This window comes from Psammomys obesus, unplaced genomic scaffold (genome assembly GCF_907164565.1).
Source record: "Psammomys obesus unplaced genomic scaffold, mPsaObe1.curated_primary_1811, whole genome shotgun sequence".
In the NCBI taxonomy this organism is placed as follows: Eukaryota; Metazoa; Chordata; class Mammalia; order Rodentia; family Muridae; genus Psammomys; species Psammomys obesus.
Window position 1 is genome coordinate 16,668,232 of NW_026596256.1, and position 16,644 is coordinate 16,684,875.

The window sequence follows — 16,644 nt, forward strand, 5'->3', positions numbered from 1 at the left end:
GCAGCACAGAACTTCTGAAGTTCCAGAACTGTCCTCTATGATAGCGTATGTTCTAATAAACGGGATGGTTTGAAGGAAAGGTGCCTAGTTGGGATGTGATGGCCAGAAAACCCAACCATATAATGGCATTTCACTCAACAGAGCTCAGGGCAGAAGTGGGTGAGAGTTAGTTCTGGAGTCTATAAGAGAGCAGGCTGAGCAAGCCATGAGGAGCCAGCCAGTAAGCAGTATCTCTCCATGGTCTCTGCATCAGCTTCCGCCTCCAGGTTCCTGCCCCATTTGAATTTCTGTCCTGACTTCCTTCCACAATGGACTGCAACATGGAACTGAAAACTGAAACAAACCCTTTTCTCCCCAAGTTGCTTTTGGTCCTGGTGTTTTATCATAGGAACAGAAGAAACTCTAAGTCAAAAGCCAACGTTTCAATCAATTATGCATATGTAATTAAACCTTGTTTTTAAAAACAAAGCCAAGAAAACTCTAGTCAGTAAGACTTGGGGAAGAGGCTTCTTGATGAACATGTCATGATGAGGGAAGATGGACAGTGTTCTGAATTCAACAAGGTCAGAGTGCAAAGTTGTTTCTGCCTTGCCTCTTCCCCAGGGCTTGCTCTATAGGCCTCCTATGTGCTTGCTTGCATTTCTATTTATCCTTCTAAATAAAGCCTAAGACTTCCAGCAAATTCTACAAACAATTCTATTGACTTGTCAAACCTGAAAGGGAGGGGCCTCTATGGGAGCCCCTGGGTGTAGAGCCATGTCAGACACAGGTGCAAATAGCCTGGGCACTCAGGGCAGTAGAAAGCTGAAGAAAAGGCAACCAGATGTGGTCCTGTGCTTTGTGGCCTTTGTGGTACCCATAGCTAACTCTAGATAGTCAGTGTCAAGCTGAATTGAATTGTAAAATATTAACGAATACAGACCTACTTCATTAACTTTTTTTATTTTTTTATTGTGGTAAAATATACTAAACATAAAATTTAAACTTTTAACATTTTTTTTCTTTTTAAACATTGCATGAAATTTAACAATGTAGAAAACATGTAGAACATGTAAGTAAATTCCTCAGATTTCATAAACTGAACATACCCTTGTATCCAAACTTTGACCAAGAACTGAACAGAAGAAGAAAAGGAACATGGGGCACTTCTCTGAAAGAACGTACATGAGAAATTACAATGGAGGCGAAAGGTGATTTTCCCACAAGCGTGCATGAGCTCTGTGATGCGCTGACTCTGGGAACAAGCTCGAGGACCCTTTAGAAGGATGCCTGTGTCGCTGTGAAGCCTTTGTGGACTTCGGGGTTGCAAGAAGGCCAGCCAAACAGGCTCATCAACTGAGGACAGTTCTGAAAACAGACTCTAGGTCTTACTGCCTAGACACTGGCAAGCCAGAGAGGACTGAAGAAAATAAAACCCCAATCTCTCCTCCCCCGTCCTGCCCCCACTTTTTCTGTTCCGACTGGAAGAACTTGCTTATCGTAGCTGCCTCGTGCGGGACCAACATGTGCCTATGTCCACTTACTGTAAGTCTTCCAAGGCTCACCGAGTGCAGCACATGTCACAGTTCAGTCCTCTTCTGAGAATAATTCCACTGCACGTGAGTAGCACACGCTTTACCCTTCACTGCCAGCTGATGAGCGTCTGAGTTAGTCTCAGCTTTTGCTAGTTCAACAAAACTATCAACTTCGGTGTACAAGAGTCTGCACTGTATCATTTTCCCAAACCCTTCCTCATGCATTTTTGTTTTATAAGCTATGGGGGATACTTTACAATTTACAGATCAAATAGAAATTAATAACAACATACACTGTAAATAACTTGAGTTTATTATAAGCATTAATAGCTATTCATACTGAAGAACCAGAAATAAGGAAATGAAAAACAAAACTGGAATGTAATCAACACTACTCGGGCATATATAAACATATACAAATATTTTGTTAACTATTAGGCTAGAAAAATATAAATGATGGAACTGCATCATTTTTGTGCTTAATCTTCCTGAATGTACCTTAAGTAGTAAATACACAGAAAGTGCATTCAATGATTGAAAGATAATGTCTTTTTCTTTCGACAGTGCTGGGGATCAAACCCAGGGCCTCGTGCATGCTAGGCAAGTGCTCTGCCATTAAGAGACAGCACGAGCCTTAAAATCATGCCTTTTCTTAAGCAAACAAACCAGGCACATCTTTGGTAGTTTGAACCAGCTCAGAGGTCACCATGGAGCTTAGTGCTTTAAGCCCACATTCTTGCTGGACTGGCCACTTGATGCTCGGTCTCGCTCTTTAGTAATTTCCATCTCAATTTTGGCTTTGATTTTCTCCCAGTCTATTTGGAGCTACAACAGAAGGGAAAAGAGAATCTCGCTTATATCCTATGTTTTCACTTAATCCCAGGTAACCCAGAGTAAACAAAAACAGAATATATGACTTTCAAAATGCAGACAGAGAAGGTCATAATGAGAAGTACTGCTGAAAACCCAGTAGATCAAGAGAGCAATTCGAGCATCCGGAAGACTCATAGTGATTCCAAAGACCAAAATTCTGGGCAGCTCTTTACAAACCACCTGTCACAGAGCCTCAGGATTTTGCACAAGAGCTTAGGGACTATTTAAAGAAGCCACCCTGCTCTGCCCCCAACAAAAGCAAACTGGGCAGGCAGCACCTAGGGTGTGGTTGCATTGGCCCTGCTCTGGACATCTCATAAGCAGAGCTTCCATTAGAAGCCCACCTGCAAGGAAAGACAAGGGGATGTGGCCTCACCAATGGCTCCATTGCAGCCACTCTTAAAGCGACAGACAGAAGGATGTTACTAACTGATGAATGCCATCAGAGGAAGCAGAGGACAGGCAAGATGGGGGGACACATGAGCATAACGGAAGACTTTTATCTTTGCTTCTCTTTTATTTACGATGAGGGCAAGCCTGCCCTAGCCTAGACCTTTCTATCCCTTCCTAAGTTGGTTAGATTTGATATTGGGAAAGGACTCCTCTGGCCCTGAGTTCTATGAGCAATTTGTTTAGTAGGAGTATGTTTTCCTTTAGAATGATTTATTTATTTATTTAGGAATCTACTGTTAAACAAATTTGGAGATCATTTATTTCAGAGTATGAGTTTTCTGAGGCAAGACATGGGAAAAATTGGATCCTAGACTAGGCTTAACTGTGAAATAGACCCAGGGCTCTGAGACCCAGTAAGAAATGAAGAGGGTTTTACTTCCACACAGAGGTGTTGAGTGAACAGCAGGAAACCAGACCAAAGCAGTACCTACTGCTTGAGCAGATTCATCTGAAGACACTGAGAGATTAGCTTAGTATTAATAGAACTGCATGCCTATTTTGTGCTACTAGTATTTTATGAAATCATCTGTTTCTCTTTTAGTCCAATATGCTATGTCTAATTTTCCATTAAGTAATTTGTTGATATTTTGATGACCTTAAAATAATTGTAATATTTATCTATAATATATAAGATAGACTGGTTAATAATTAATAGAATTTCTTTTAGCCTAGAAATAACTGTTTGCACTAAGAATCAAATGACAGCCTGCTGAAAAGCTGAGCAAATGTTAGATTATTGAAATAATGATTTTCAACCAGACCACAACTTGTTTAAATGGCAACGCACAAATTTCCATGTCTAACAAAGAGTTTGTAAAAAGGAAGACGAACTTTCCTGACTGCTTTGGCCTTCTGCCAGCCTTACGCTGCCTTACACTTCTTTCTCTAGTCAGTCACAATACGATAGGCACCTGTGGCGGCACTGCACCGGCAGCCGGCCGTCACCTGGACGGCAGACACCATCCGGTACTTGCTGAAGTGCAAATGATTAGTCCTAACCACGAATATATTTAACAGTACGTTTAGATAAGGGTACTTGTTCTCTGACACTTCCAGGTGGCTTCTACATCAAAAGCCACACTTTCTACTATCTGGATTGGCAAACTATTTGGAACTTCTTATTTTGATCCCTAATCAATTCTTAGTCACATAAAAGCAGTTAAAAATCCATCTCTAATGGCTCTCCATCCAGTACCCAGCTTGCCTACTCTTAGTAAAGATCAGCTGCCTACTTTATTTTATTTATTTACTTATTTATTTTTATTTATAAACATTGAAAGACTGAATTCTCTTTATTGGAAATGACTGGCTTATAAAACTTTTTGCAGAATTCAACAAAGTATAGTGTACTTCATGCCAAGATAAGCTGCCTACTTTAATGGAGAGTAAATGAATTTGCCTGATTCTCCATCCTTATACTCACAAACTTGCCATCACCCTTTCTGTTTTCCTTCTGCCTCAGGCTAACCTCTTCACATATGTCGATGACCCCATTTCTCCTGACTCCTCTAGGACACTGCCTTCAGGACCACATACTCAAGTCCTTCTCTTCACTGACTTCTGTTAATTCTGTCTGAGCATGTCCATCCCCCCTTCTTCTCACTCATGGCTCCAATTCTCAATCCAGAGCACTGTAACGTGACTGTTGATCAGCCACACTTCAGAAACTTTTTGTTTAATGCGAAGCCAGGAGTCAAGCCCAATGCCTCGTACATGCTAGGTTAAGGCTCTATCACTGAATTGTACCTTTGGACCTTTGGAACTTCTCTAAAACTATCAGCTGATTTCCATTCTTATCCTATATGCCTCCTCTGTTCAACAAATATCTAACACTTGGTTATGTCAAGCTTGTCCTATGTACAGGGTTCAATAATGGATGAAAACACTAAAAACCCTATTTCATAGAGAGATAGTAAAGGCAGATCATGGTGAAAAAGACAGATAAATAAATGTTTTAAATGTGTGAGTAAGGGTTTTGAGAGCAGGAAGGAGACAATGAGTGCCAGGTGTGACGTGAGAAGTCACCTGACAATCTAATTACTTGATGAATTTCTAGGTGTTTTTCAAATATAGTGATCAGAGAAGTTGATGGCCCTGAAAAGCTGACACTAAGGTTTACAGTGATGGGTGCATAACCAAGAAAGGGAAGAAAAAGGCCTTGAGATAGGAGCATTCCTGGAACCTTGTTCACCACAACCATTGACATCTCTCCTGTCACAATGCACCCTATCTCTCTTCTAGCTTCTGTTCCTTCCAAATTTCCCCTCCTATAAGCACCTTAGACGATGTCAAGAGGTCCACTTTTTCCCTCAACTCTCCTAAATTCATAGTGATATAGATTTCTGTAACAAAGGACAGATTAACAAGAGAAAAAAAAGCCAGTTTATCAGTGTGTGCAGTGTACATGGCTCAGGGGAACGTCACCGAAAGGTGACCCAAAGCAGTGGCTTAAAACTGGCTAATATAGCACCTTCACAAAAAAAAAAAAAAAAAAAAAAGAGAGACGGTAAAGAAATGCCAAGACAGAGAATAACAGCTTTTGGATTCCAGAGATAGGAAACCAAGGGAAGGTAACAAAATGGGAACAAACTAATGGAGTGAGGATTGGAGATTCATCTTTCTGGTGCTGTCTCTGAGCTGATTATAAGTTGTCTCCAGGAGGCTGGAGCAGTGGCTCAGCAGTTAAGAGAGCTTTTGCTCTGACAGAAGATTGGAGTTCAGTTGCCAGCACTCACATCAAGTGATGTCACTGACAACTGCAGCTCCAGGGGTTCCAATGCCCTCTTTGGCCTCCACAGGCACTTGGATGTGTGTATGTGCACGCGTGCATGCGCACACACAGACACAGACACAGACACACACACACACACACACACACACACAAATAAATCTTTTTAAAAAAAATTGTGTTTAGTAAAGCAAAATTTCTGTTTATCCTATGTTCTGGTAGAAAGGGCAGAGAACAGAACTCTTCCTCCATGTTGTTAATGAAACATATCTATTCAGTTCTTAGTTCTAAGACAGTGTATCTGGCTATAATCTTGCCAAAATAAATAACTATGGATGATAGGTTCTGACTAGATTATAGACCCATATGATATCAGAATATCAGCAAGTAGATGTCAGCCACATGAGCTATTTTCCCTACGGTTAACTTTTACATCAATAGTCAGAAAATTTTAAGTAACTCTTTTTTTTTTTTTACTTCTAAAAATACTATTCTGTGGTTTTTGTTGTTGATGTTGTTAACTTTCAAATGGCATCTGTGAGGAAGAAAAGATGACTAGAAAGGAAATCAAAGCAATCAGAGTAGCCTGTTACAAAGTGGCCTGCTTGGGGAAAGAAAACAGGGAGAAAACCTGTGGCTACCACTTATAACTGAACTATTATGCTTTAGCAACTGCTAAATAGTACATACAGCAAGAAAAAGAGGATAAGGATGCTAAGATTTTGCTATTTAAAATGTAATTTTAAGCTGGAGATGGTTCAGTGGCACCTGATAGTCTTGCACAAGACGCAAGCCTGGTTCTCGGGTACCAATGCTGGGCCACTCACAACTGCCCACACACCAGCTCCAGGGGATCTGATGCCCTCTTCTGTCCTCTGCAGGTATTGCACTCATGTGTACAAACCCGCATACCAATACACACAATTTAAAATAAGTATTTTAAAATATTAAAATAAACTAAAATTTCATTAAAGAAAGGGCTGCATTTTGTGTGTGTGTTTTCTCAAACGGGGGAAAGAGATGTAAGAGTTAGCTTTCTTCCTAGATGTTTACATTATTTATCTAAACATGTCAAATAGCACCAATCTCAAGACAATGATTATCATAAAAACTAATGCTAGTTATTAAAAAAAAAATTGTCTGAAGAGTCTAGGAAAAACACCAAAAACCATGAGTCTAATAACTCTTGCTTGTAATCCCAGGCCTCAGAAGGTTGCAGCACAGGACAGATGTTCCAAATTTGAAGCCAGCCTGCGCTAAATAGTGAGCTCCAGGCTAGTTTATACTATAGTTAAGTCTCTGTTAACAAACAAACTGCAACAGCCAAGAGCTCAGAAAAACTAAAACTACAATCACATAGTCACAAAATCAGATGACAGCATCACAAGAGAAAGAAACGATGCTTTTAGAGTATAGGTGCAGAGCAGTGGCACACACCTTTAATCTCAGCACTCAGGATGCAGAGGAAGACAGATCTCTGTGAGTTTGAAGGCAGCCTGGTCTACAAAGTGAGTCCAAGACAGCCAGGGCTCTGTTACATAGAGAAAGCCTATCTCAAACCAACAAAGCGAAACAACAAAAATAGAGAAATTAGAGTACAGCCAGGTGGTTGTGATCACACCTTTAATCCCAGCAGAGGCAGAGGCAGAGGCAGGCAGATTTCTGTGAATTTGAGGCTAGCCTGCTCTACAGGGGAAGTTCCAGGACAGCCAGAGCTACAAAGAGAAACCCTGTCTCAAAAACCAGAAGACAAAAACAAAAAGAAGAAAAGAAAGAAAGGAATGAATGAAGTAGAGTAGGAACCACTCAACTTTTGTCAACGATGAATCTTTTATATAAGGTGTTCGTACTATTACAAAACACTGTATAATACTTACGCCTTCTGCATATTGCAAATATCGTTTATTAGTTTCCTGTTTACCAAATGTCTCCAAAAACTTCTGGCGATAAGCAAGAACTGTGTCAACATGGGTTTTGTATTTCACAGCCAATTCCAGCGCCCTACAATGAGAAATGACATATCAGCAACACTGCTGTGTCTAAGCAGCAGAGGTGTGCTGTCAGAGGACAATGACTGTCATGCTGACCCACAAGTCTGGAAAGCCATTTCTGCTTTAGCCATCTTTGTAGTTTTCAAAGCCCAGGTGAGAACTGACTCCTTGCTGACCAGCTCCATGTGTACACACACAAGGTTTGAATGCTCTGTGTCATTTTGTACACTATTAGGCTAAGCACCCATTCGTGTGCTGCAGAATCTCCACTAGCCTATACATGTTTTGAAGGAAGAGCTAGTTTCCATTTCCTCTGGTGAGTCATGCAGAGTACATATACGAAGAACACTCAACAAAGTTTTAGTAAATCATCATACAATCCAACTATGCCACATTTTTATGAATGTATAATAAACTTATGAAATTAAAAAGTTATACTACTATATCAAATTAAAAATCATATAAGAAAGATAATTTTGATATTAGAACCAGTCTGACTGTTCTTTTTGAATCTTGGAAATGGCATGCTAGGCTGTCAAGGTGTCTCAGCAGATAAAGGTACGTAAAAGTACTTGCTACCAAGTCTGATGACCTGTCTAACAATTAGGTCACGCGTGATGGAGAGGACCAACTTCCACAAGTTGTCTTCTGACTTCTACCCATGCACATGAATACAAATTAATTAATCAATTTACTAAATATAAAAATTTAGGGCTGGAGAGATGGCTTAGTGGTTAAGAGCACTGTCTGCTCTTCCAGAGGTCCTGAATTCAATTCCCAGCACCACATGGTGGCTCACAGCCATCTATACTGGAATTCGATGCCCTCTTCTGGCCTGCAGGCATACATGCAGATAGAGCAGTCATACATAAAATAAATACAATTTTAAAACATTAAGGAAAATGTTAAAAAGTCATTGAAATTTTATAATTCAGTCAGTGAATCTAAAAGACTATATTATTTCAAAATAAGCCTTTATTTAACAGCAGAATTACTAAAAACAGTAGCATCACACCAAAGAGACATGGTGATAATCTGTAAGGAGTGAACGGATCATCTCAGCCCAGGCTCCCTCGTAAGTCTGACGAGGGCTCAGCCTAGCCAACACAGTGTTCATAGCTCACAGGGCTTGAGACACGGAAAACCAAGTGGAACATATGTCTCTGCACTGTTGCTGTCATCTTGTTTTAAGGCAAGGCTAACACTCACCACAGTAGTCAAAAGCACAGTAATTCTCACGTTCTCACATGCTCTACTATGCCGTGACATGACCAGGACAATTGTGATTTATCTGAGGCAACTACTACAGATCTGTTATTTTAGATGAAACAAAATTAGTATTTTATAAGTTGTGACTCTTTGGCATTAGCCAAACTAAATAATATCTTTAGAAAGAATTTTGGGGGCCAGCAAGATAGCTTGGCAGGGGAGGGTGTGGTCATACAAATCTGGCAACCAATGCTCCCAGAACAGAAAGGTGAAGAGAACCAATTCCACAAAGTTGTCCTCTAACCTCCGTGTCTGCATTGTGGCAATGCACCCCCTGGCCATCTATCTCTCTCTCCACTTTCTCTGTCTCTCTCTCTCATACACATACTAAATTTAAAAAATTTAAAGTACTTTGTATTGAAAATTGATATGCAATTAAGCAAACTATCAAAGACAATATAAAAAAATATGAGTGTAAGTCAGTAATACCACAAATGGTTACGCCAAAATGAAGAAACATGACTTCCTATAGAAGAGATCAGCATAGCACCATATGCTATCTATTACTGCGGTGGTTTGAATAGCAATGCCCCATGATCACAGATCTGAATGCCTGATCACCAGGGAGTGGCATATGAGGAAGGATTAGGCGTGGCCTTGTTGGAGTAGGTGTGGTTTTGTTGGGGGAAGCATGTCACTGGGAGGGGGCTTTGCCGTTTCAAGAGCCCTGTCCAGGCCCAGTGGCTTGCTCTTCCTGCTGCCTGTGGATCCAGATGTAGAACTCTTAGCTACTCCTCCCACACCACAGCTGCCTGTGTGCCTCCATGTTCTCTGCCTCGACGAAAACAGACTACACCTCTGAAACTGTAAGCGGCCCCAATTAAATGCTTTTACAGGAGCTGCTGTGGTCTGTCTCTTCACAGCAACGGACCACTGACTGCCATGGATTCCCAGAGTCCTCTCATTTGAAGTCCTTCTGAGAACAATGAGTCAAATGGATGGGGCTTGAAGTGAAAAACACAAAGCAACAATGACGTGCCAAAGGCTCTAAAATGAGCAATGGTAGTCCCCATGCCTTTTTCTTTCTGACCCTCTCATCTACCCAAGCCCTGATCCTGGTGAGCTGTGTGTCAGAAGAGACTGGTGAATCAATCACACTACTGGCACCTTGCAGTAAGTGACAGTCTGGGTCATTTCACCTACAAAAGTAAAAGCAGGACTTACAGGCAGCCATTCTGTACTGGGGCTTCTCAAAAATTCTAAGGAAGTAATTTGGTATGCAAACATCAATACATTTAATTATGCAGAAAAGACAATGGAATATCCAATTCTGTATTCAGAGGTTAGGTCCTGAGTATTATCTACATTATTGTCATTACTATAATAATAAAACATGCATTAATTATTTGAAGAGTAATGGCTGAAAGTAAACATTTAAGTATGTGCTATTTTAAGTATTCTCTAAATGCACACACACTGGGTAAAAAATTGTTTCTCTACCACATTTAGGAGGGAACTTACTTCAAATTATATAAGGGTTTTGGGAACAGTATGTCTCTAGTTTTAAAATGGTTTGGCAACCAAACAAATGTGACATTAGATTCTAGGGCTGGAATAATTCCATGTATTTTAAATAGGAAGAAGTTATATAAAAAGATATGATAACTTCTAAATATGATCTTTTGCATAACTTGAACAAATCAAAAGCACTTTATATAACTGGTAGAAGATTAGAAATTATTTTATTAACACTTATACACAGAATCAATGTGGTTACCTGGAACTCTCATTTCTTCCTCTTCTAACTTTAGTTTCTCAGAGAACATTAACACTCAATGTACAGAGTAGGCACTAAATAGATAAACTACCTCCCTACAAGCCTCAAGGCTTTGCATTCCACTGGGTGAGGTGATCTCCAAACGCATATAAAATACAGATACACAACCAGTAAGCATGTTTTCAAGCAGAGTAATGCATCACTCAATTAAAACCTATCCCCTTTTAGAGTTGGAGTTCAGGAACCTCAAAAGCAATCTAGTGATCAGTCAACACTTCCTTCTGTCACTCCAGAATGAAGAGATCTAGCTGTGACCATCAACACTGCTGATACCGGAAAAACACAGAAGACCATTATGGAATCATTATGGCTCGTTCTGGAAATATACATGCCACCAGCTATACATAATACTTAGGCTCCCTCTTCTCATCCCCAATTAAACTTAAACCTAAAAGGCTCTAGATTCACAATGAATTTGTAACTAGTTCAGAAGACAGACACCATAAAGATGCAACCAACAATGTCCACATGATAGAAAGTCCTTTAGACCCAGTTTCTTCAATGGGGAAATTATAAACAAATACACACACAAAACAAAAACAAAAACAGAAACTAAGACTGTATCCACGAATCACAACATACGAGTCTTCTTTGGATCCGAATTCAAACCCTAAGACACTTATTAGGTAACAGAGAAATAACACTTATATAGTTGTTGATAATTTTTAAGTATAGTCATGGTATTATGCCTGCTAAAATCTTTTGGAGATACACACATTCTCATGGATAAAATGTGATAATTATAGTCTGTCTTAAAAATAAATGGTAAGAGAAGGGAGGGTATGTGTGGAGACTGTGCAAAAGCTGATCATTGTTGAAGCTGACTGCTGGTGTTCTTCCAACTATTTTTATGTGCTTTTCCATAACAAAGACTTTTTCAGTTTCATCCTTTTGGTTCCTCCTAACATTTTTTCCTTGTATATTCTAGGTAAGCGCTCTATTAACCAAGAGCTACCCTGAAGCATAGTCTTGGTGGGGGGCAGAAGGTGATACTACTGTGTGTCATACTCAATGAGCCCTCCACTTCTTAAAAAAGTTTATAATTAACTAAATATGTTCTTTGACATTTTCATACATGTGTCATATTTCCTATTATTCTCACCTCCCACTCTTGTCACCCCTCTATAAATCTCTTTCCCACATTCATGTCTTTGTGTGTTTAGTGACCCACTGAGTTTCACCAGGATCCTGTGTGTTACCATGGGTAGATAACTGTTCAGCGACCCCCATATCCCAGAACCCGTCAGTAACCTATACGAGAGCAGGAAGGGGTAGGGCCATCACTGATTGCCGACAGGTTCAGTTTTAAGCAGGTAACCACAGTTGCTGTGAGTTGAAGATTACAGTGACTGCCAAGCCCAGAAGAGCAGGTTAGCAGTTCTCTCTTCTGGCTCTTCTGTTTTTTTCTGGCCCCTCTTCCAAGATGTTCCCCCAGCCTTTGCAGGGCTGATGTAAATACCTTGTTAGGGCTAAGCACTCATCTGTCACTCTCCATTACCTTTGAAAGACAGGGTTTCTCACTGAACCTGGAGCTTGCCAATTCAGCTACACTGGCTAGCCAGGAAAGCGCAGGGACCCTGCCACCTCCAGCACATGCCTGCAGGTATGCTGCTGTGCCCAGCTCTTTCATGTGGGTGCTTGGAAACCAAACTCAGGTCCTTACCTGCTTAAGTGGCAAGCCCTTTCCCAACTGGGCATCTTCCCAGCCCCACTGAGTCCTTGTCTTAAGCCAGACCCTAAAATGCGGGCATTCAGTAGAGCTGCCTTGCCCTCCTATCTGTAAATGCTCATCATATACCTGTGGCCTCATACTCTATTGATAACTCTGATTTGAGAAGCTTTGATACTTCCTCAAAGTCTGGGACTCTCTTGAACTACACCTGTAAATTACACTCCCTGTAGGGCTTCACGACCATTTAAAGGCAATTTCAATGAAACAGTCAAAACTTTTGTACAGATTAACCATTACCTCATACTCCCCACAAAACAATTAATCTGCCGCTAAGTACAGTTCCAGCCTGCCTGTGTGAAAATATGGGCTTTCTCTGCTGCTCAAAGTATACGAATAAATGTAAGCCCTAATATCCTTTTCTTTTACATACACAATACCTAAGCACTTTAAAAACCATCATTTAACAGTATACCTCAACTATGGGAACCTTTGTTTGGGAGAATGTGTAATGGAAGCTTTGTTTCTTTGTAAACTCAGTAATATTATGTAAATATGTTTCTGTTTTAATTCCAAGTGTGAGATTTCACTTGGGCTATAGTTTGTCCACAGCTGTTAATTGTCTTGTGTGGGGCATGGCTTTTGCCAGCTGGTAATGGCCTTCCTTATGCTGTATGGAGAAGGCCGTGGTCTACAGCTCTAAGGATATAAATATGAGAGCCCAGAAAGAGAAGTTGTAGCATGCAGTGTTGGCATGTGGTGTGTAGCAGTCTGAAGAGGCCAGAGATGGATGGTGTAGCCGTTTGGAGCAGACAGAAACACCTCAGGGAGCAGCAGCACAGAGGAGGGAGACTGCTGGCCGCATTCGGTGCTGGCGGAGATTGGTACAGCCCTAAAAGAACCCATTGACCCTAAAACAGCTGGGAGATGTAAAGGGGTCTGTGCCCCACTCCCCACTGATCTTCTCTCTCCTACTCAGGGTTGGGGGGCTGAAAGGGAGAGGCTTTACGAAAGCCCAAATGAAAGAGAATTTAAAAACGAGCACTATATACATGTGACATAAAAATAAGATCTTTTTGGAAAGCTCACTGTGCTTTATTTAGCTGTCAACTTGACACAACCTAAAATCACCCAGAAGAGCCTCTAATTGAGGTTGGCTGTGGGCATGTCTTTCTTCACTGTTAACAAAGGCAGGAAGATGGGCCCTGACTATGTGCAGCACCATTTCATGGGTTGAGCCCTGAACTGTAGGGGCGTAAAGAAAGCTCACTGAGCAGCAAGTGAGCAAAGATATCTGTCCTCAGTTGTTCTTGACTGTGGCTATAACACCAGATCTAGTTTCTCCCTTGACTTCCCCAACAACACTGCTGGTCTGAACAGGTATGGCTCTCACAGACTCATGTTTGTGAATGCTTGGAACATGCACTTCATGGAGGGGTGGCCTTGTGGAAGTAGATGTGGCCTTGGTGGAGGAACGTGTGACTGTGGAGGCGGGCTTTGAGGTCTGCTGTGCCCAAGCTACAGCCAGTGCTGCACACAGTCTCCTTCTGCTGCCTGTGGGTCAACATGGAGAACTCCTCCAGCATCATTCCTGCCTGCATGCTGTCATGCTTCCTGCATGGTGACAATGGACTAAACTGAAATTGCAGGCCAGGCCCAATTAAATGTTTTCTTTCTAAGAGTTGTCATGGTCATGGTATCTCTTCACAGCAATGAAACTCCAACTAAGACAATGATGAACTGTAATTTGGAAATGAAACACAAATAAACCTTTTTCTCTAAACACACACACACACACACACACACACACACACACACACACACCACTTTCTCCCCTAAGTTGCTTCTTCGTCAGGGTATATCAGTAATAGAAATGAAATTAGTATCACCATCACCTACACAGACATGCAAGTTTATGAATTAAGGCAATCAACTACATGTTATCACTTACTCTATTTTTTAATATCCTTGCACATGTTTCCTAATATATATTCTACCATATCTAAGTAGACAAATGCACACATACACATATATGTGTACATATAACATATATTCTTCCCACTTAGAGCTTTTATATTAGCCATGCTATTTAGAGTTTTACAATCAAAATCAGTGCCACAGACTTTTTTTTGGTTTGTTCATCCCTACATTCACAGTGCCTATAGTCTTGCAAACAAAAATGGAAGGTCTTCAACAAATATGGAAGGCATGACTAATAGCCTTTATTTAGTAAAGGCTTATTATGTGTCACAAAGTTTGTTAAGATAATTTCAAATATAATTCGTTCAATTTTGATAACAAATCCTGAGGCTGTTCTGCCATTTCAGATACAGAGCCTCAGTAATTTGCCCACAGCTAGTAAGTGTGGAACATGAAAATAAACCAGCCTGGCGCTAAAGCTCCCATCCCTAATCACCCAACATCTCTTGCAACCCAGGACATTTAGATGACCATGCATTTTGCCAAAAGGCTTTTTTAAAAAAAGAGCTCTCTGAAGTGTCTAAATATACCCATTGCAGTAGACTCATTAAATATCTGCTGAATAAATGAATATGCAACAGGAACAAATATTCCACTTGGTTTCAAAAATATCTGTAGAATGTGGAGATGGTGACATCTAAGTCTATTCAAAGTTTCTTGGCAGGTAATAATTACTTCCGTGATTATCTGAGTGATTCCTTGCCATGTTTTAACATCTGTACTTCAGACCATGAGGTTCCATTTTAAACACGGTGGAGGTCAAGTGTTGCATGGTTAGATTTCCACTGTGAAAAGATCACTCTGATTACAGTGTCTAGAACGAGTAGGAAAAGGACAGGCTGGAGGTAAGAAGAGGAGTGAGAGCATCCCGCTGGAGAACTCTGAGCAGTTTAGAGAAGGGTGTGACTGAAGTGAATGCAGAGCTGAGTGATGGGTGAGAACACTGGTGGGGGTGGGTGAGAAAAGGATGGACAAAAGCTAAGGAAATGCCAAAAGCAACTCCCAGATTTCTAGTTTCATGCAAGTGAACAGATGAGAAGAGGTTAGTCTGACTCTGGGAGGTGAGTTTGCCTGGCATGTCCAAGGCCTGGGATTCAGTCCTCAGTACAGAAAGTCAAACAGAAAGAGGGGTTACTCTGAAAGGGGACAGAGGGGATATGAGGGAAGAAACGAATCTGCATCCAAACACATGTGCTGCCCAGTGAAACCGTTAAGCAGACAGCTGGGTAACAGGCTCTGGGTTAACTTCTGGCAGGACACAGGACTAGATGAGATGTTTGTTTGCATGTATAAAGTATACAGAAGGGAGTCAGGCTCCTGGACCTTTATCTGTAAGGTAGCTTCAGAGGCCTATCAGGCATGACTTACCAACTAGCTTATAGTAAGATGAAGTCAAGAAGCAGAGGAAAGGCAATGGCAGACAGAAGGATGGAGGAACACCCAGGGTACATTTTTCTTTTCCTCTTCTTCTTTCTCATCTCCCTAATGTTTAATCATCTTTAAGCAAGGCTACTTGCTGAGAGTTAGTGGACCAGGTGTGTGTGCGTGCAGTGAGCAGCCTATAGGGATGATGGAAAATTTGAAGTAAACAGTAGGATATTAGTGTGGACATGTGGCATAAGCTTCAAAGACCTGAGAATTTTATAAGATTTTTATAGAAAAGTAAAGATGAGGAAGATAAACACACACACACAAACACATTCACCCCACTCACATGCAGAGGCTAAGAAAAGCACAGGCAAGGAAAATAAACTGCTAAAAAACCATGTTTTCTGGGGAGGAGGCAGTTTCACTTAGGTCAAGGTAGTTCAGGAAATGCTCAGAGGGTACCAGTGAGCACCACAGGCACATTTTTCTATCTTCCTGCTGTGACCCCTGCTCACCAACTATAAGTCATCTACAGCCAATAAGTGTTTAGAGCATTAGAACACTGCTAAATGATTAAGTATTGCATGGATACAAGAATATGACGTACATGGATATTGAATATCTACTATATAAAACCATAACATAAAACGTTTCTGTCCTTCAGGAAGTATATTATCTGAAATAGGAAGATCATGTAAGTATCTACAAGGATAATACTTAGAGGTGCAGAATCCAACACAAGAATGCAAGCAACATTATCAGCACCACAGGACCTAATTGCTCCGTGATAAACTCAAGTTTCTTTATTGTATTAAAAGACACAGGCTCAAATTCTAGGGCTCTTTCTATCATTAGCAGTGATATACAATGGAATTCCCACCTAAAAAGTTTATGTTCAGTGTTATATAAGCACTATTTCTACCATTAATCAATGTACATATTTTTTCAAAAACATCAGTTGAAGCTGGGTGTGCAATGCTAACACTCGGAAGGCTGAGGAGGCAGGGCTGTATGATGCTAAC

General features: G+C 40.8%; 1 protein-coding gene across 1 annotated transcript in view; it reads right to left on the reverse strand.

Moving 5' to 3' along the window:
- Nucleotides 1-959: 959 nt before the first annotated feature.
- Nucleotides 960-16,644, reverse strand: part of Ift80 (intraflagellar transport 80) — an 84,843-nt gene continuing 69,158 nt past the window's right edge. Inside the window, exons 19-20 of the mRNA XM_055596894.1 lie at nucleotides 7,446-7,569; nucleotides 960-2,339 (exon numbers count right to left, since the gene is read on the reverse strand). Coding sequence (XP_055452869.1) covers nucleotides 2,229-2,339; nucleotides 7,446-7,569 — 235 coding nt within the window. The 3' untranslated portion in view covers nucleotides 960-2,228. The remainder of the gene's footprint in view (nucleotides 2,340-7,445; nucleotides 7,570-16,644) is intronic.